The sequence below is a fragment of the Vicia villosa genome, linkage group LG3 (genome assembly GCF_029867415.1).
Source record: "Vicia villosa cultivar HV-30 ecotype Madison, WI linkage group LG3, Vvil1.0, whole genome shotgun sequence".
Classification (NCBI taxonomy): domain Eukaryota; kingdom Viridiplantae; phylum Streptophyta; class Magnoliopsida; order Fabales; family Fabaceae; genus Vicia; species Vicia villosa.
The window spans coordinates 14,878,521-14,899,507 of record NC_081182.1 but is presented as its reverse complement, the minus strand read 5'-3'; the positions used below and the strand labels follow the sequence as shown (position 1 = coordinate 14,899,507).

At 36.5% G+C, this 20,987-nt stretch overlaps 1 protein-coding gene across 1 annotated transcript; it reads left to right on the top strand.

Annotated features, from left to right (window-relative positions):
- The first annotated feature begins 18,668 nt into the window (after positions 1 to 18,668).
- LOC131657604 (uncharacterized) lies at positions 18,669 to 19,583 on the top strand. Its single transcript, XM_058926983.1, has one exon. The coding sequence runs from the start codon at positions 18,669 to 18,671 to the stop codon at positions 19,554 to 19,556; it is 888 nt and encodes a 295-aa protein (XP_058782966.1). The 3' UTR covers positions 19,557 to 19,583.
- The last annotated feature ends 1,404 nt before the right edge of the window (positions 19,584 to 20,987 follow it).

Sequence of the window (20,987 nt, the reverse complement as noted above, 5' to 3'; positions counted from 1 at the left end):
TCTCTTTGCTTCTCCATTTTTGTGTTGCTTAGTAATCAAAGTCCTTGCTTTTTCTTCTTCTTCATCATCACCAAGGTAATTTCTCCATTTCCTTTGCTACTTCTTTATGCTTGTTTTATATATTTAGGTTTAATTGTAGATTAGGAATAGAAATTTTGTGGTTAGGGTTTGTGTGTTGAAAACTTAGTGTAGATTCTGATTTCTAGTACTTGGTACATGTTTAGAATCAATTTTGGGTGCTGGAAATTTTTGGCTGCAACCCTGGTTCGCAGGGAATTTTTTTCTGCAAATCGTAGAGCCCGCTTAGCGCGGTCTGGGGATTTCAGAAAAACTCCCTCTTCTGCCTGTTTTTGTTTGATGCAGGGGGAGTGATCTTTTGCTTTGATTCTTACTGTGGCTGTTTATTTTTGTTATTTATTGTGTTAACATGTTGGTTTTTGTGTTGCCATTTCTTTAATTATTTCAGATGGGACCAAAATTCTTAGGCTCTAAGAAGCGAAAGACCGGAACTGAAGGTGGCAGTTCTTCCCAAGCACCTAGGGCTATTCCGTTTAATCAAAACCGTTTTAAGAGTCATGTCCAAGAGGAGAGGTACAAGAAGCTAGAGGTTAGGACATGGTGGCCAGAGCGAATTGTGAGAATCAATCCTGAGGGAACCTATGGGTGGTGTTATAACACCCTTGAGGAGTATGGTTGGCTTAAACTCTGTGAGCCTGCACCTAAGTTTCATTTGGAGATTGTAAGAGAGTTTTATGCTAATGCCGTGCCAAAAGAGGAATTTCCGGTTGAAGGTGTGTCCTATGAGTTCAAAACTTGGGTGCGTGGTAAGGAAATCGATTTTTCTCGTCAGGCTATCCGTGAATTTCTTGGAACTCAATTGCCTTTTGAGGATGGTGAGCTGTGTGGTTATCATGTACAATTGGCACGGGGGAATTTTGATTGGGAGCATCTGAGGGAGGTTTTGTGTATGAGTGGGCATTCTTATGATCTTAATCCGTCAGGGCAGCCCCAGAAGTTCTCTAGAAAAGTGTTGACTACTAATGCTCAGATTCTCATGTCAGTGGTCCTTCATAATTTGAGGCCTAGGAGTCACACTTCTTCTTTGCCTGCTGAGTCTGCTGCTTTGCTTGCTCGTATGATAGAGCATGAGTCGATTGATATTACTCGCATTATTGTGAATGAGCTGAAGAGGGTGCCTTTGAGTGGAACTCACCATGGTGATCGTGCTCCCTGCAAGTTGATATTCCCGGGTTTGATCATGAATCTGTGCAAGAAAGCTAGAGTGCAGATTCCTTCTGAGGGTCTTGTGTCTATTGACACTTTTATTGATGATATTTTTATTGAGCGTTATTGTTTATCCAGGTTGACTGCTGTTCCTGTTGCTGCTGCTCGCCCTGCTCGCCGTCGTAGTGATCCTGATAGAGAGGAGAACTTGGCATTTCATATGGCGCATCAGAGAGCATTAATGTTTATGCATGATTCTATGTCTCAGCTGAGGTTGCAGATGATGGAGCCCCATGTGGCTCATCCGTGGAGTTCTCGCCAAGACTTGGTGGATTATGCTAATTGGCCTGAGGTCAGTCCATTTCCTGAGGAGGAGGAAGGTGGCGAGGATGAGAATGTGGAAGAAAATCTCCAGGATGAGGATGAGTAGTTCTTTTTGGTTGATGCTTTTAGTGCTAGTTTTATTTTATTTTATTTTATTTTGACTTAAGCATTGTTATGTTTTGTTCCATCCTTCTAAAGGATGAGGTATTTTGGATCTTAGGCATTACTATGCCTTTTGGATATTTTGAGACCTTTTGGTGTTGGTTTTTAATTTATTAAGTTTTTAGTTTAATTGCTTTATATTTCTATATACTTTTGCAATTGTGTTTAAATGTTTGTTGTTGTTCTTGTGAAAGTGCTTCCTTGATGAAGCAAGCTTTTACAACCAATTGGGGCGGTGATGATATAATGTGAAATTAGTACGTACAAGGTACATTTCTACCGTTTCTTTAATATACCATGAATTAGATGCTTGTAATTGTACAAATTAGATGTCATATTTTCTTTAACAAATATAGTTCAATAATGAATCATTTTAGTTTTAAAACTAGTGTGAGGAGCCTTGCCATTGTACATATATATATATATATATATATTATTTTGTGGTTACCAACAATGTGCGTTTAACTCGTGTTTATTATGTTTAATCTTGCGTTTTTATTTAATTGTGTAAAGCATGAAAGTGATCAAAGCATTTTGTTTCGCATTACGAGTATAACTTCTCTTCCAAATATAACCTACCCGGTAAGTGTGTGAGTATTTGCTAACCATTTTGAGCCGTTTTGCCAAGATTCAATCGGTATCATGTCATGCCTTATAATTGCCGATTTTTGATTTGAATCTTGATGACTTTCTTTTAACCTTGAAAAGCACCATGAAACGTGGTTAGGATGGATTCCTTTTCGCCTTAGAATAGGGAGCATTCGTGATTATGTGGTGGTAATATTCAAGTTGGGGAGAATAAAAAAATTATCTTGGTTGTATTGGTGGGGAGAAGAAAATAAATGATTGCTCAAGAGAGAAAAAGAAAAAAAAACAGAAAAATAAAAAGGAAAAGAAAAGAGCTTTGTATATAGCTAGTGTCTTTTATATTAAAGTGATGAACTCTTGAGCAATAAAATTGTGTGATCGGTTGATAAGGATGTGTGGATATAATCGTGATTTGAATGCTCTCTGAGGAATTGACCCTTTCGTTTCAATTGCCTTGAGAAATGACACTTCCTTGTTAACCAAGCCAAGTTTCAACCCTAAAGTCTTTGTGATTCTTGCTTTTACGCTTTTTATATAAATGTTGTGTAGATGAATGCATAATTGATTCTGGATGTTGGCGGCATTGTTGTGTGAGTGTTAGGATCCTCAATTTTGTCTCTTACTAGAGAAGTGTGTAGGTTGTGATTCAATCTTGAACTTATTTTGTTTTAGGAATTGTTGACATCAAATATGTATTTAGTATTAGTATCTGCATCATGGTGTTATTTTAGTAAAGGTAAGATGTTACTTGTGTGCTTATGGAATTTGAACCACCCAATTGTTCTTGTCTTAGCTTGTGATCTCTGAAGGATAGAAAAACACTTAGAAAGGGGGGGTTTGAATAAGTGTAGCTTTAAAAACTTGACAGATAAAAATAAATTGCACAGTTATTTTTATCCTGGTTCGTTGTTAACTAAACTACTCCAGTCCACCCCCGCAGAGATGATTTACCTCAACTGAGGATTTAATCCACTAATCGCACGGATTACAATGGTTTTCCACTTAGTCAGCAACTAAGTCTTCCAGAGTCTTCTGATCACACACTGATCACTCCAGGAACAACTGCTTAGATACCCTCTAAGACTTTTCTAGAGTATACTGATCCACACGATCACTCTAGTTACAACCTGCTTAGATAACCTCTAAGACTTCCTAGAGTATTCTGATCCACACGATCACTCTAGTTCCTTACAACTTAATGTAATCAATTCTAAGAGTATTACAATTGCTTCTTAAAAGCGATAATCACAAACTGTGATATTTCTCTTAACGTTTAAGCTTAATCTCACTAATATATTACAACAGCAATGTAGTGAGCTTTGATGAAGATGAAGATTCTGAGTTTTGATTTGAACAGCGTTTCAGCAAGTTGATATTCACAGAATAGATGTAGAATTTTTTAACCTTGCTTCTCATCAGAACTTCATATTTATAGGCGTTGGAGAAGATGACCGTTGAGTGCATTTAATGCTTTGCGTGTTCCGTACAGCATCGCATTTAATGTTATACGCTTTTGTCAACTACCTCGAGCCTTGTTCACGCTGTGTCTACTGACGTAGCCTTTAGTAGCTTTTAACGTTCCTTTTGTCAGTCAGCGTAGCTTGCCACTTGTACTTTCTTCTGATCTGATGTTTGTGAATACAACGTTTGAATATCATCAGAGTCAAACAGCTTGGTGCATAGCATCTTCTGATCTTCTGACCTTGAAGTGCTTCTGAGCGTGATACCATCAGAACTTCAGTGCTTCTGTTCTCTTGTTCTTCTGATGCTTCCATAGACCCATGTTCTGATTCTGCTTCGACCATCTTCTGATGTCTTGCCAGACCATGTTCTGATGTTGCATGCTGAACCCTTTGAGACAAAGCTTCTGAGCGCTGAATTATGCATACTCTTTATATATTTCCTGAAAAGGAAATTGCATTGGATTAGAGTACCATATTATCTTAAGCAAAATTCATATTATTGTTATCATCAAAACTAAGATAATTGATCAGAACAAATCTTGTTCTAACAATCTCCCCCTTTTTGATGATGACAAAAACATATATAAATGATATGAATTTGCGATCAGAAAGAACAGACGGCAAAAGACAAATTACACAGCTATATCATAAGCATATGAATATGTCTCCCCCTGAGATTAACAATCTCCCCCTGAGATAAATAATCTCCCCCTGAAATAAATACTCGAAGAACTTTAATAAAAGACTTCCCTGATTATTTCGGTAGAGACGATCATATAAGCTTCTGTCTTTAGAGAATTCATAGCTTCTGACTTCTGCTTCCATTGGACAGCTTCAGAACTAGAATTTCCTTAGATCCCTAGAACACTCACAGCTTCTGATTCCTGCTTCCATCTAGGACAGCTTCAGAACTTGAATTTCTTTGATCTTCTGAACATTCACAGCTTCTGACTTTTGCTTCCATCTAGGACAGCTTCAGAACTTGAGTTTTCTGGATCTTTAGAACATTCACAGCTTCTGATTTCTGCTTCCATCGGATAGCTTCAGAGCTTTGAATTTCTACCAACATCACTTCATGCTAGATTTGTATCAGAACATTGTTGAATGTACCAGAGCATCATCAGAGCATCTCTACATCCTGAAATGTTACAGAACAAACACTAAACGACAAAAGTCAGCATGAACGAGTCAGAACATAAAATGTATATTTGAACACATTATATGTATCAGAGCCATATAGGCTAAAACAATGTATCAGAGCAAATAGAATTTTGTCAAAGCAAATAGACAGATATGGATTAAATTCTATTTTCAGTGCTTCTGATTTCTGAAGCTTGACAGCACTCAGCTTGCTTCAGTTTCCATGGTTTTGCTTCTTGTGTTTGCTTTGAAGATTCTCTTCACTTCTTTATACCTGCAAAACACTTAAACCATATAGAACTTGCAGTTCTTGTTAGTGAATGTGTGGGAGCTTTACCCAGCAACTGATAGATTAATCAAATCATTTATCATTTATCTTCTCCCCCTTTTTGTCATAACATCAAAAAGAATATATCAAAAAGATTCAGATGAATAAAACGACAAATAAAATAACTGGAATGTAAAATCACTGGAATATTTCAACAGCTTTCCTCTTTTTGTTTTGATCTTTTCCATGGTTTCCTGGGCTTGATGAAGAGTTCATGATGGATTTGCAGATAATGAACAGCTAGGGTTTGATATGAATGCAAAAAGATAGAGTGAATAGAGAAAATATGAGAGGGGAGGAGAAGTGTTTGAAGAATATAAAGAAAAACTGAAAGAGAGTAAATGATGAAAAGCATTTAATGGTACGTGACGTGAGGAGAGATAATAAAGACAAATGAGGTGACTAGCACAGTTACCTATGGTCGACGTCCCTTCAACTGCACGCGCGCTTATCCATGAATAGTAACGACAGGTTTACCATCCCGAGATAAAACGTTACAGCTGTTTTGCTTTAAAAGAGGTTCTGAATCAACTTAGACAATGAAACGTTAGTAATAACCGAATCATAATTTCTAAAAGATTTCAATCAGAACTTCTGATTTAAAAAAAAATTCACATTCATTTCAGAAGATACTCATACGTAAGAACTTCTCATCTTCTCATTCTGGGCATAAATCCATACTGATGTTCTTCAGAATGAACTTAAACCTATCTTCAGCCAGGGGTTTTGTAAAGATATCAGCCCATAGATGGTCTGTATCAACAAAGTTTAAAGATATAACACCCTTCTGAACATAGTCCCTTATGAAATGATGTTTAATCTCAATATGTTTAGCTTTTGAATGAAGAATAGGAGTCTTAGATAAACATATAGCAGAAGTATTATCACAGAATATAGGAATGTTACTCTCAAATATCTGATAATCTTCTAGCTGACTCTTCATCCAGAGCATCTGTGTACTGCAACCAGCAGCAGCGACATATTCTGCTTCTGTTGTTGATAGAGCAATAGTTGCTTGCTTCTTGCTATACCAAGAGATCAAATGACTTCCAAGAAATTGGCAACTTCCTGAAGTACTTTTTCTTTCAATTCTGTCTCCAGCATAATCAGCATCGCAGAATCCTACTAAGTTGTATTCTTTAGATTTTCTGTAAACTAAACCAACATTAGTAGTACCTTTCAGATACCTTAGAATTCTCTTAACAGCAGTTAAATGAGATTCTCTAGGATCTGATTGGAATCTAGCACACAAACAAACACTGAACAGAATGTCAGGTCTAGAAGCAGTCAAATATAGAAGAGATCCAATCATACCTCTGTATAACTTCTGATCTACCTTCTTACTTACCTCATCCTTACCTAGGATGCATGTTGGATGCATAGGAGTTTTGGCTTCTTTGCAGTCTAGAAGATTAAACTTCTTCAGAAGTTCCTTCACATACTTGGTTTGGTGAACATACGTTCCTTCTGATGTTTGATTTATTTGTATTCCAAGGAAATACTTGAGTTCTCCCATCATGCTCATTTCAAACTCAGCCTGCATAGACTCAGCAAACTCCTTTCCAAGTGTAGCATTAGATGTTCCAAAAATAATATCATCTACATATATTTGACAAATTAAAATATCCCTTTTAAAGGTTTTACAAAAGAGGGTAGTGTCCACTTTTCCTCTAGTGAAACCATTATCCAGAAGGAAAGAACTTAAGCGTTCATACCAAGCTCTGGGAGCCTGTTTCAATCCATACAATGATTTCTTTAATTTAAAAACATGATTAGGAGACATAGAGTCTTCAAAACCAGGAGGTTGATGGACATAAACTTCTTCATCTATATAACCATTTAAGAAGGCACTCTTAACATCCATTTGATAAAGAGTGATGTTATGTTGAGTGGCAAATGAAATTAATAGACGAATAGATTCTAACCTGGCCACTGGTGCAAAGGTTTCTGTATAGTCAATCCCTTCTTGCTGACTATAACCCTGAGCCACCAGTCTGGCTTTGTTCCTTACCACTTCACCTTTCTCACTGAGCTTGTTTCTGAAGACCCATTTTGTACCGATTATATTGAATCCATCTGGTCTAGGAACAAGATCCCAAACATCATTCCTTGTAAACTGATTCAGTTCTTCTTGCATAGCAATTATCCAGTCTGGATCTTCTAGAGCATGATCAACAGAAGTTGGCTCGATCAAAGATACAAGACCTAATTGACAATCTGCATTGTTCTTAAGGAATGCTCTTGTTCTGATTGGATCATCCTTCTTTCCAAGAATGACATCTTCTGAATGACCAGAGATGAGTCTGGATGATCTTCTGACAGATGGTTCTTCAGATATGCTTAGATTCTCCAGAGGAGCTGATACTTGATCTTCAGATTCTTTGCTTCTGAGAAGCTCTGCTTCTGATGCGTTGCTTCTTGGCTCAACAACTTCTGATATATCAATATCCCAATCTGCAAAATTATCAAACTGCTTTGGTTTTTCAGAACCAAGCTTATCATCAAACCTGATATTGATTGATTCTTCTACAATCAATGTTTCAGTATTGTATACTCTGTAGCCTTTTGAGCGTTCAGAATATCCAAGAAGGAAACATTTTTGTGCTTTGGAATCAAACTTACCAAGATGATCTTTAGTGTTCAGAATAAAGCATACACATCCAAAAGGATGGAAATATGAAATGTTGGGCTTTCTATTCTTCCACAATTCATAAGGAGTCTTATTTAGAATAGGTCTGATAGAGATTCTATTCTGAATATAGCATGCAGTGTTTATTGCTTCTGCCCAGAAATGCTTAGCCATATTGGTTTCATTGATCATGGTTCTGGCCATTTCTTGCAGAGTCCTATTCTTTCGTTCTACAACCCCATTTTGCTGTGGAGTTCTAGGACAAGAGAAATCATGGGCAATACCATTTTCTTTGAAGAATTCTTCAAAGGATCTGTTCTCAAATTCACCACCATGATCACTTCTGACCTTTATGATTTTACACTCTTTTTCAGATTGAATCTGAATGCAGAAATCAAAGAACACTGAATGAGACTCATCCTTGTGTTTCAAGAATTTTACCCATGTCCAGCGACTATAATCATCTACGATGACTAATCCATATTTCTTCCCTCTGACAGATGCTGTTTTGACTGGGCCAAACAGATCAATGTGCAAGAGTTCTAATGGCCTTGAGGTAGAAACAACATTCTTGGACTTGAATGCAGGTTTGGAGAACTTGCCCTTCTGACATGCTTCACAAAGAGCATCTGATTTGAATTTCAGATTAGGGAGTCCTCTGACAAGATCCAGTTTGTTAATCTGAGAAATCTTTCTCAAACTAGCATGACCTAATCTTCTGTGCCAGACCCACTGCTCTTCAGAAACAGACATAAGACAAGTCACCTTCTGACTCATAAGATCTTGCAGATCTGTCTTATAAATGTTGTTCTTCCTCTTGCTTGTAAATAGGATTGAGCCATCCTTCTGATTTACAGCCTTGCAAGACTCTTGATTAAAGATTATATCATAACCATTGTCACTCAATTGACTGATAGATAAGAGGTTATGTGTTAATCCTTCTACAAGAAGTACATTAGAAATGGAAGGAGAGTTACCAGACTTTATAGTTCCAGAGCCAATTATCTTGCCCTTCTGATCTCCTCCAAACTTGACTTCTCCTCCAGACTTAAGCACCAGGTCTTGGAACATAGACCTTCTTCCTGTCATGTGTCGTGAGCATCCAGAGTCCAGGTACCATGACATGTTGTGCTTTGTCCTTTTTGCAGTCAAGGATATCTGCAATAGGAATAATCTTATCCTTAGGTACCCACATTTTCTTGGGTCCTTTCTTGTTAGATTTTCTCAAGTTCTGATTGAACTTGGGTTTAACATTGTAAGCAATAGGAGGAACAGCATGATAATTTTTAATGTGAGTTTCATGATATTTCCTAGGTTGTGTCACATGCCTTTTGGTGTGTGTTATGTGAAAACTTTGAGCATGTGAAGTGTGCCTAATATCATGGGAGTGGCCATACTTGAACTGATCATACAATGGCTTGTATGTGAATTTCATTTCATCAACAGGTTCAAGTTTGTATGGGGTTTCACCTTCAAAACCAATGCCGACTCTTTTGTTTCCAGACACAACATATATCATAGAAGCTAGCTGACTTCTGCCAATACTTCTAGATAAGAACTTCCTGAAACTTAACTCATATTCTTTCAGAATATGGTTTAGACTAGGAGTGGATTTTTCTGAATCAGAAGGAGATCCAACATTATTGGATAATTTTAAAATTTTTTCTTTTAATTCAGAATTCTCCAACTCAAGCTTCTTTGTTTCAAATTCAAATAGCTTTTTCAGCTTTTTGTATTTGAGACTAATCTGAGACTTGAGTTCCAGAAGTTCAGTTAGACCGGAAACTAACTCATCTCTAGTAAGTTCAGAAAATACCTCTTCAGAATCTGATTCTGATGTAGATTCTGATCCGTCATCTTCTGTCGCCATCAGCGCACAGTTGGCCTGCTCATCTTCAGAGTCTGAATCATCTTCTGACTCATCCCAGGTTGCCATAAGACCTTTCTTCTTATGAAACTTCTTCTTGGGATTTTCCTTCTGAAGATTTGGACATTCATTCTTGAAGTGTCCAGGCTCATTGCATTCATAGCACATGACCTTCTTCTTGTCAAATCTTCTGTCATCAGAAGATTCTCCACGTTCAAATTTCTTTGAACTTCTGAAGCCTCTGAACTTCCTTTGCTTGGTCTTCCAGAGTTGATTTAGCCTTCTGGAGATCAGGGACAGTTCATCTTCTTCTTCAGATTCTGATTCTTCAGGATCTTCTTCTCTAGCCTGAAAAGCGTTAGTGCATTTCTTGATATTGGATTTTAATGCAATAGACTTACCTTTCTTTTGAGGCTCATTTGCGTCCAGCTCTATTTCATGACTTCTCAAGGCACTGATAAGCTCTTCCAGAGAAACTTCATTCAGATTCTTTGCAATCTTGAATGCAGTCACCATAGGACCCCATCTTCTGGGTAAGCTTCTGATGATCTTCTTTACATGATCAGCCTTGGTGTATCCCTTGTCAAGAACTCTCAATCCAGCAGTAAGAGTTTGAAATCTTGAAAACATCTTTTCAATGTCTTCATCATCCTCCATCTTGAAGGCTTCGTACTTCTGGATTAAGGCTAGAGCTTTAGTCTCCTTGACTTGAGCATTTCCTTCATGAGTCATTTTCAAGGACTCATATATGTCATAGGCCGTTTCCCTGTTAGATATCTTCTCATACTCAGCATGAGAGATAGCATTCAGCAAAATAGTTCTGCATTTATGATGATTCCTGAAAAGCTTTTTCTGATCATCATTCATTTCTTGCCTTGTCAGCTTTACGCCTCTGGCATTTACTGGATGTTTGTAACCATCCATCAGAAGATCCCATAGATCACCATCTAGACCAAGAAAGTAACTTTCCAGTTTATCTTTCCAGTATTCAAAGTTTTCACCATCAAATACCGGCGGTCTAGTATAACCATTGTTACCGTTGTATTGCTCAGCAGAGCCAGATGTAGATGCAGGTGTAGACTTTTCACTTTCATCAACCATCTTTTACTGAAGCGTTTTTCTCTTCCTGAATCTTTTCTAAACACGGTTAAGTGCTTGCACCTTAGAACCGGCGCTCTGATGCCAATTGAAGGATAGAAAAACACTTAGAAAGGGGGGGTTTGAATAAGTGTAGCTTTAAAAACTTGACAGATAAAAATAAATTGCACAGTTATTTTTATCCTGGTTCGTTGTTAACTAAACTACTCCAGTCCACCCCCGCAGAGATGATTTACCTCAACTGAGGATTTAATCCACTAATCGCACGGATTACAATGGTTCTCCACTTAGTCAGCAACTAAGTCTTCCAGAGTCTTCTGATCACACACTGATCACTCCAGGAACAACTGCTTAGATACCCTCTAAGACTTTTCTAGAGTATACTGATCCACACGATCACTCTAGTTACAACCTGCTTAGATAACCTCTAAGACTTCCTAGAGTATTCTGATCCACACGATCACTCTAGTTCCTTACAACTTAATGTAATCAATTCTAAGAGTATTACAATTGCTTCTTAAAAGCGATAATCACAAACTGTGATATTTCTCTTAACGTTTAAGCTTAATCTCACTAATATATTACAACAGCAATGTAGTGAGCTTTGATGAAGATGAAGATTCTGAGTTTTGATTTAAACAGCGTTTCAGCAAGTTGATATTCACAGAATAGATGTAGAATTTTTTAACCTTGCTTCTCATCAGAACTTCATATTTATAGGCGTTGGAGAAGATGACCGTTGAGTGCATTTAATGCTTTGCGTGTTCCGTACAGCATCGCATTTAATGTTATACGCTTTTGTCAACTACCTCGAGCCTTGTTCACGCTGTGTCTACTGACGTAGCCTTTAGTAGCTTTTAACGTTCCTTTTGTCAGTCAGCGTAGCTTGCCACTTGTACTTTCTTCTGATCTGATGTTTGTGAATACAACGTTTGAATATCATCAGAGTCAAACAGCTTGGTGCATAGCATCTTCTGATCTTCTGACCTTGAAGTGCTTCTGAGCGTGATACCATCAGAACTTCAGTGCTTCTGTTCTCTTGTTCTTCTGATGCTTCCATAGACCCATGTTCTGATTCTGCTTCGACCATCTTCTGATGTCTTGCCAGACCATGTTCTGATGTTGCATGCTGAACCCTTTGAGACAAAGCTTCTGAGCGCTGAATTATGCATACTCTTTATATATTTCCTGAAAAGGAAATTGCATTGGATTAGAGTACCATATTATCTTAAGCAAAATTCATATTATTGTTATCATCAAAACTAAGATAATTGATCAGAACAAATCTTGTTCTAACAATCTCTTGGTTGTGTTTGTTTTGTTTGAGGACAAACAAAGGTTTAAGTTGGGGAGAGTTGTTAGTTACCAATTTGTGTAAATATCTTAGGTAATTTTTGGTAACTCTCAAGTCTTTTTGTGGTTAATAGTAGTATTTTATTATCATTTGGTATATATATATTCTTATATTTATATTATTGTTGAATAGTTCTTATCTTTGCAATCTGTGTTGGATTTTGTAGTTTTTATAGATAATTGGAAGCTTGGACCATGGAAAAAGGGCTTTGAAGATGTTCCAAGACCAAAGCCAAAGATTGCTGAAAAGAGGTAGCGCGCTAAGCGAGGTTGAGCCCGCTAAGCGCGGTTTTGAAGAAAAGAAGGAAGTTCTGGCAGAGAGTTCCGCGCTAAGCGAGGTCTAGAGCCCGCTTAGCGCAGTTGGGCGGTTTAGCAATTTTTGATGGCGCGCTTAGCGGGCTACACCGCGCTAAGCGCGGTCTGCGAAACTTTGTTTATTTGTTTATGGGCCAGATCACTTTAAACCATATAGAGAGATATTTTGAGAGAGAACCAAGAGCACAAAACACTGTAGCAAACTAAGAGTTGAAGATTCGAAGCTTTGATCGTCGATTAATCGCCTTTGATGCTTGTTGATCTTCATCCTTTCCTTCTTGAGCAAGCTACCATTCTCATGGATAGCTAAATCTCTTTTGTATCAAGATAAGATGTAATCTTCCTAGCCTTTTGTATGTATTTCTTGTAAATATATTGTGTATGAACAAGTGATGATCAATATAGATAGTTTAGTTTGTTTATTAAAGCTTTTCTATGGTATAAATGTTTGAGACATCAATGTTTGTATCTAGACCCAACTAATCATCTTTCAAACTATAAGTTGCAGACATGGATTTAGCGTTTGATGTTTACTAAGTATCGGTTTTTAAAACGTTACTTGTATTGTTTAAACGGTGGAGAAATCGTCGGTTAAACAATACGGTAAATCTAGCTATATCGTTGCGGACACGGACGATATAGACGTCGATACGTAATTATATTGATCGTTAGTAAGTTCATAGGCATATATTTATAAGGAAACATACAAATTTAGGTTGATGAAATCAAATCTTGATACATTTTCTTTAACTTAGAACTTTCATAAATTTACTCTTTGCTACTAAAATTGTTAAATGATCTTTTGCAAATCCGAAACTAAAGTAACATTAACTCAAGACAAAATAGGCTATAGAACGGCGGTGATATCGCAATAATCCCTGTGGATACGATATAAACGAAAAGTACACCACTTTATTCTTTCAACACATATAGATATCTTCATTCAGGTCACCATGAAGAAAAGCATTCTTCACATCCATTTGATGAAGAGGCCACCCATTAGAAGCATCTATAGATATTATGGTGCGGACATTTGTCATTTTGGCAACCGGTGCAAATGTCTCATCATAATTAATTCCATATTCCTTCTTGTTTCCTAAGGCAACCAAGCGAGCCTTGAAACGGTTGAGGGACCCATCAGAATTCAATTTCACAGAATACACCCATTTGCAGCCAATGGGTTTGACATTAGTAGGACAAGAGACAATATCCCATGTGAAGTTCTCTTGAAGAGCCTGAAGTTCCTCATTCATTGCTTTTATCCAACGCACATCTTTGACAGCCTGTGAATAACAAGTAGGAATAAATATGCTAGAGAGTGTAGCAGTCATAGAAGTATGTGAGGAATCATACTTGTCTGGTGAATATCTATCTGGTGCTCGAGATATTCGTCCAGAACGCCGTGGTTCAACCGGTACAAGATCAGGTGGAGGTTCAGCGTCGGAAAGGGGTGTGGGAACCTGCTGCCTGTGTTTTCTGACATATACATGACATGGTTTATAACGTTCTATAGATTGAGGCATACTAGAAAATTTAGGAAGACTAATAATATCATTCATGGCAGGAGAAACACAAGGAAACATAATCTGATTATCAAAAAATGTCACATTCCTAGAAATGCGAAAACGATGGTTAGTGACATCATAAAAAAGAAATCCCTTATGAGAGTGACTATATCCCATAAATGCACATTAAACAGAATGTGCTCCAAGCTTATGTCTTTTAAAAGGAGGTAAGTGAACAAAACACACACACCAAAAAGTATGTAAAGCATTATAATCAGGATGAATTTTAAAAAGATGAAAGAAAGGAGAATCAAGATCAATAACCGTAGACAGGAGACGATTGATCAAGAAGACAGTTGTAGAAAGAGTCTCCACCCAAAATCGGGATGGTACAGAAGCTTGGAGAAGCAAGGTGCGTGTTACATCAAGCAAGTGACGATTCTTATGTTCTGCCATACCATTTTGTTGAGGGGTATTGGGACAAGATCGTTGAGACAAGATGCCTTTTTGTTGAAGGTATTCCTGAAACTTATGAGACATGTACTCACCACCAGAGTCAGAGCGAAAAATTTTAACACTTGCTTGAAATTAAGTTTCAACATATGTCAAAAATTTCTTAAACATAGAAAACACTTCAGATTTAGACCGAAGGAAATATATCCAAACAAAACAATTATAATCATCAATAAATGTGACAAAATATTTATAGTGAGAATGAGAAACTACAGGAGACATGCCCCATACATCACTATGAATCATTTCAAAACAAGTGGAAGCACAGTGAGCACCAGACGGAAAAGGAAGTGTTTTAATCTTCGCCAATTTGCAAACATAACATGAAATAGAGGCATTAGAAACATTTTTATTTCCCAAGAAACCATTTTTAAATAAATGGGACAAAAAAAACAGAGTTTGGATGACCTAATTTTCTATGTCAATCCTCATAAGAATTCAAAACATTATTACAAGTAAGAGATATATGATTAGAAATAAACTGGAGTGGAAACAATCTTCCCACTTTAGGCCCCTTCACGATCACCTTCCCCGACACCTGCTCCTGCACAAGACAACCAACACGAGAAAAATTAACATTACAATTGTTATCCACCAATTGACCAACCAACAATAAGTTGGAAGTAAGTCCGGGTGATACAAGCACATCACGAAAGTTAGAGTTTATGTCCCTAACATCAGTGATAGAGAGTTTATTACCATCAGCAATTTGAATTTGCTGATTACCATTATAAAAATGTAAATTATGCAAGTATTTAGAGGAGCCCGTCATGTGGTTGGATGCACCAGAATCAAGAAACCACGGTTGAGAAACATTAGAAGACTTACCATGAATTCCCAAGGCTGAAAGAGCAGAAAGTACCATTTGTTGAATCATTTCAGGTTGTAGAACACCACCACTAGATGCACCAGTACTGAGAGGACCAACTGCAGAGTTGGTAGTGGCATGGAATGCCTGGGCTAGACGTTGTGTTGGTCGGGGTGGACGCGTGCGACAGTCAGAGATGATATGACCCTGTTGTTTGCAATAGTTGCAAAACTTCTTACTGCAGCTGCGAGCAAGATGTCCAAATTGTTTACAAGAAAACATTGAACTTGCCGCATATCACGAACCTTTCCTCTACTTTGAGCAGCATATGCAATTGCCACAGGTTCAGAACTGACAGCATCATGAGACATGGTTCCTTGAGTAAGCAGACGTTGTTCTTCCCTGAAAAGTTCACCAACACAAGTATCCAAAGAAGGAACGGGATTCCTATTTAGCAAAGCACCTCTAACAACCTCAAATTCAAGACGAAGTTTCATGAGAAGTTGATCTCGCCCACTTGTGTTGTAAACCTCTTGAACAGCCGCGAGAGAGGTCTTGGGAACATTAGCATGTATAATAGCAGAGTGTTCTGTCCAAAGATTTAAAAAACCAGAATAGTATTTAAAAAACCTCTTGTAGTTGGCTATGTCTAGCTCCAATTGAAAATCTTTTGCCGAATTGTCCTGGTTGTAAATGCGTTTCAAATAATTCCATATTTCTTGAGCAGTTGAAAAAGAGCGCAAATTATTGATCATAAGAGGATCAATACTGTTGAGAATCCAAGTGATGATTTGAGGATCTTTAGTTTCCCACGCATCTAAAGCATTTTTCTCTGTCGGTGCCTTAGAAACATCATCTAGATGACTCCATAATCCCTTTCCTTTAACATACATCTTGAATTGAAATTCCCATGTTGAATAATTCTTGCCGGTAAAACGGACACAAAAATTCTTTTCATTTTCCATAGCCATGATACAGTTAATCTTTAACTCTAAAGAATAGAAAAAAAATCACTGTACAGCAAATAAGTTTTGTGAAACCCCAAGATAACTTCACTCCACCGTACAATAAGTCTTTTTGAAATAGGTACAATGAAGCTATCAACACTTGAATAGTATCAAACTAGTAATCACAAACACAAACAGTGAAGCGATAAAAAACAAACCACGAGCAGTTGTGAAACCAAAAAAAAATCACGAGCAATCGAACAAAGAACATTCACCGAGAGCAGCGATCACCAAACAGAGTCGCCGAAGATGCCAGAACAGGATCGCTTTTAATAGCAAAACTAATTCGCCGAGAATATCGAAACTGAATCGTAAATCACCGAACAATTAACGACAGCAACCGAAAACTTTCGATTGATAAAAGAAACGATTTTGAGACAAAGGAAACGAAGAAAAACGATTTCGAGAGCGACCTAGTGAGGTGTCGCTGTTCAGCCAAAAAGAATTCACAGGTTTGATCGAAACCTTCTGATACCATGTCAGGAAAATTGGCTTGATGTCTTTCTCTATTGTATTCCATACTATATATAATAGTCTCCGTAATTATACGTAGTTACAAATTATATTGACAAATATTCTATTGCCTAATTTATCTAACCTATTATCGGTAGTAAATAATTTACAATAAAGTATAATATCAATTCCTGATTAACAAGACTTGTATTGATGGATGCTATTTTCTTTTTGTTAATTAAAATCGGTTGATCATATGTGTTGTATAAGGCCTAATAAGTGGAAGTCTATGTGTCTAAAGAATTTGATTAAAAAGGCCAATAGCTTTTCTACCAGAGTTATGATACTTATAAATATGGGTGTTCGCGGTGCGGTTTTGACGGTTTTGACGAAAAAATCCATCCGAACTGCTAGAAAAAAAATCATGCGGTTTGGTTTTACTACGAAACCAAACAAAATTAAACCAAAGCAATGCGGTTTGGTTCGGTTCGGTTGGTTCGATTTCTTACAAATATTTTATTGAGTCATACGTACACATATAGATGACAACAAAAATTTGTATTTAGACATTCATACACTATCAAATAACAACAAAACTCGTCATATTTTGACAACAACTTTTCACTTAATATGTAAAAATTAAATTAGACAAAAAAAATAGTAGTATAAAACAATATAAAAATTATTATAATGAAAAAAATAAAAGAGACGAGAGATTAGTGAAGATGAAAAAAAAAACAAAACAATTGAGAGATTAGAGAAAAAAATGAGGGAAAAAAACGAAACTAAAATAGGACACAGTTAGTTGCATAATCCATTTTGCATTTTCCTTTTCTTCGGTTGGTTTCTTCGTTGGTGGGGTGGTTCTTGGAAGTCATCTTATGAGAAACTGTAACACAATATACTCTTTGGGATCCCAAGAGCTTTGAGAGTGTTGACCATTTCCTCTGCTTTGATAGTCCATTGGGGACAGTGATAAACAACAACAAAGACTATAATGACTTAACAAACGCAGCAACAAATTCTGCAAGCGAGTTGAGTGTGTGAGTTATTGAAGATAATGAAAAAGAAGCTTCACAATCCTTCTTGAATCTTTACTAATTCGACTCAACTAGCGATACTGTGGGGTCTGGAGGAGAGGATAAGCTCTAGCTACAAGTATGCAAATTTCGAGGTTTTTTCCTACAGCAAATGCTATTTTCTGTTTACAGAAAATAAAGATAGATGAGATTATAATAATACAAGTTGAGGGTCATAGTAGTTTATATATACAAAAGACTAGAGGAGACAAGAAGAATATATTTTATTTTTAAATCCACAAGTGTTTGCTCAATGCTTCCCATCTCATACCTCAAATATTAACACATTGTGAACTCCAAGGGGCATTCATGTGATGGAAGTGCATGAATGAACATGGTTACCAGATTATGCGTCGGTATGAGGAGAAATACATGTGTATGAGTAGATCAAGGATTTCAACAGATGTAAACATAGGTTTAAATGGCTGGTGCGATTCATGTTCCTTCAACCGAGACATGCCTAACAGTACTGCAGTTGTTGCTTTAGCATCACAGCAGTATTGCACACGTGAAGATAATTATGTTTATGATTAAAACACAGTTTTTTGGTGAAGCATTTGCGTTGAAAATTTTATAATCATGCAAATGCACGGAGTATGATATGGAGAGATTCCTTGGAGGAGACACAGCTCTAACTTTTATGCAATAATGTCTGAATTCAAATCTCGATTAGTTGGCCTCGTTGATATGCAAATAAGATTAGATTCCATATGTTGATAAGATATATATTGATAAGATGCCAATGGAAAATAACATACTCAATTCAACATTCAAATCAAAGTTTCTCTTTCTCTTCACTTAAAAAAAACAAAATGGCAGCTTCTTCCCATTTGAACACAAAATCCAATTTCCACGGTCGCTCAATCAGCTTGCCATCTAGACCACACCCACTCATTCTTAAATGCAATGATCATTTGGAGACCTTATTAAAGTCTTCAAATGAAACTTCCTCATCATCCTTACTTTGCCATAAGATCGATGGCTTGCGAGATTTGATCGAGTATGTTGAAAATTTGATTCAACTGCCACTAACACAAGATGCACTTATCCATGAGAAACAAGAAAATTGGGTAAATAACCTCTTGGATGGATCCTTAAGGCTCTTAGATGTTTGTAGTGCAGCCAAAGATTCTGTAATTCATACAAAAGAGTGCACAAGGGAACTTCAATCCATCATAAGAAGAAGAGGAGGCGGAGCGGAGGTCACTGCCGAGGCTAAGAAATTCTTGACATCTAGAAAGGTTGTGAAAAAGGCCATCGCCAAAGCCTTGACAAATTTGAAGGGAAATACCAAAAATTGCACCATGTTATCTACAAACAAAGACCATCAAACAGTGACTTTGATTAAACTATTACAAGATATTGAAGTAGCTACACTATCTACATTTCAAACAATCCTGCAGTTTATCTCAGGAGCTACACAATCAAAGTCAAACAAATGGGGTTCCATTTCCAAGCTAATTCAGTCCAACAGAGTTGCTTGTTCACAATTGACAGATGAGAGTGAATTTGCTCAAGTGGATGCAGCATTGCAGTCTTTCCTATTTACCAAGACAAGAAAAGTTGAAGGCATCAATGATTTACAAAGCCACTTAGAGAAAACCGAGTCATGCATTCAAGACCTTGAAGAAGGGCTTGAGTTTCTGTTTAGGCGTCTTATTAAAATCAGAGTCTCACTTCTAAATACCCTCAACAATTAGTTGAATGTATACAAGGATCAAAATTTTGTAGTGATATAGATACACTTGTAAATGAAGATATATGAGTAAATGTATAGCAATAATAAACCAATACTTTTTCTTACTTTCCCGTTGCAATATCCTCTTAAACCGGATGATTATTTACTTACTTGTAGATCTATTAATAATAGCTAGAATGTTCTCATATTTAGCAAGCAAAAACAGTTCAAAAATTACTCAAGTGGTTCAAAAATTAGGAAACATCAGGCAGTTTGAACAAAACAATGAGACCAGTGTTCTTTGGTTAACTCAGTTTTGAATGTGATGGAAATCTGCTGGTCAAACAGTATGATAATAATCTCTATTGAGTCACACAATTGTTACATCAAATATCTAAAGCACGGGTTCAACAATCAACTGTAACATCAACTACTAACTAGAACACCTAACAAAATAACAAATCCAATGGGCTAAATTTTGAGTTTTAATTTTCTCCACTCGCACGGGTTCTGGTCAATGTTGGTGGCTATTTTTCCTTTGGTGAATCTGATATCTTGCAAGTAGCATAACTCTGAAGATATTCTAGTAGAAAATATGTTGGCCTTTTAAATCAAATTCTTTAGAAACATAGACTTCCACTAGAACACATCTCTATCATGGATATAACAAAAAGTAGTCATAGAGTATTGGAGTCAATCCTAACCACGCTTCGATATAATTAGTAACTTAGTATCCTTCTATCATGAATATTAGGCCTATCACACCTTATACAATATGTATGTTCAACAAATTTTAATTAACAAAACCAAATAGCATCAATTAATAGAAGTCCAAAACAAAGAAAATCATAAAGCTATTGTCATGATTTGATATATATACAAGCAGGCCCGGTCTAAGGGGTAGGCTAACTAGGCATTGGCCTAGGGCCTCAAAAAATTTCTTTTTATTACCTATTATACTTGATATCTTGTTTAAAAATAATTAATAACATTCAATTTTCATTACTATTAGTACTAATTTGTTCCTTTACAATGAAGTGAAATTAACTGCACTTTATTATGAGCCCGACTGTTAAGGTCTTGTGAATAGGGAGATATAACAAGTGAAGTCATATTGTGTTGCTATTTATCTACAAAATGTTTTCTTGTTTATTTACTCATATTATTATATTATTGATTAATTTGTATAAATTCTCACCATCAATTCACCATAGATATGTCTGTGCCCCCAATTTTCTTTTGGATAGAAAGAAAAAAGCATTGCAGAAAAACAATTAAAATTTATTTATCGAATATTTTTTTATTCAGTTTTAATGTAAATTCTTTATATTTATTTAATTGTTTTATTTTTTATGATATTTTTATATTTGTGTTCCTTGTAAAATGTTTAGTATTTTATTTAAAGTAATGTCGTCTACAAAATTTGAATCAGGTAGTTTAAAATTAAAATTAA

Coding starts and splice junctions, on each gene's coding strand:
- LOC131657604 (XM_058926983.1), top strand. CDS start 18,669: ATGGCAGCTTCTTCCCATTTGAACACAAAATCCAATTTCCACGGTCGC.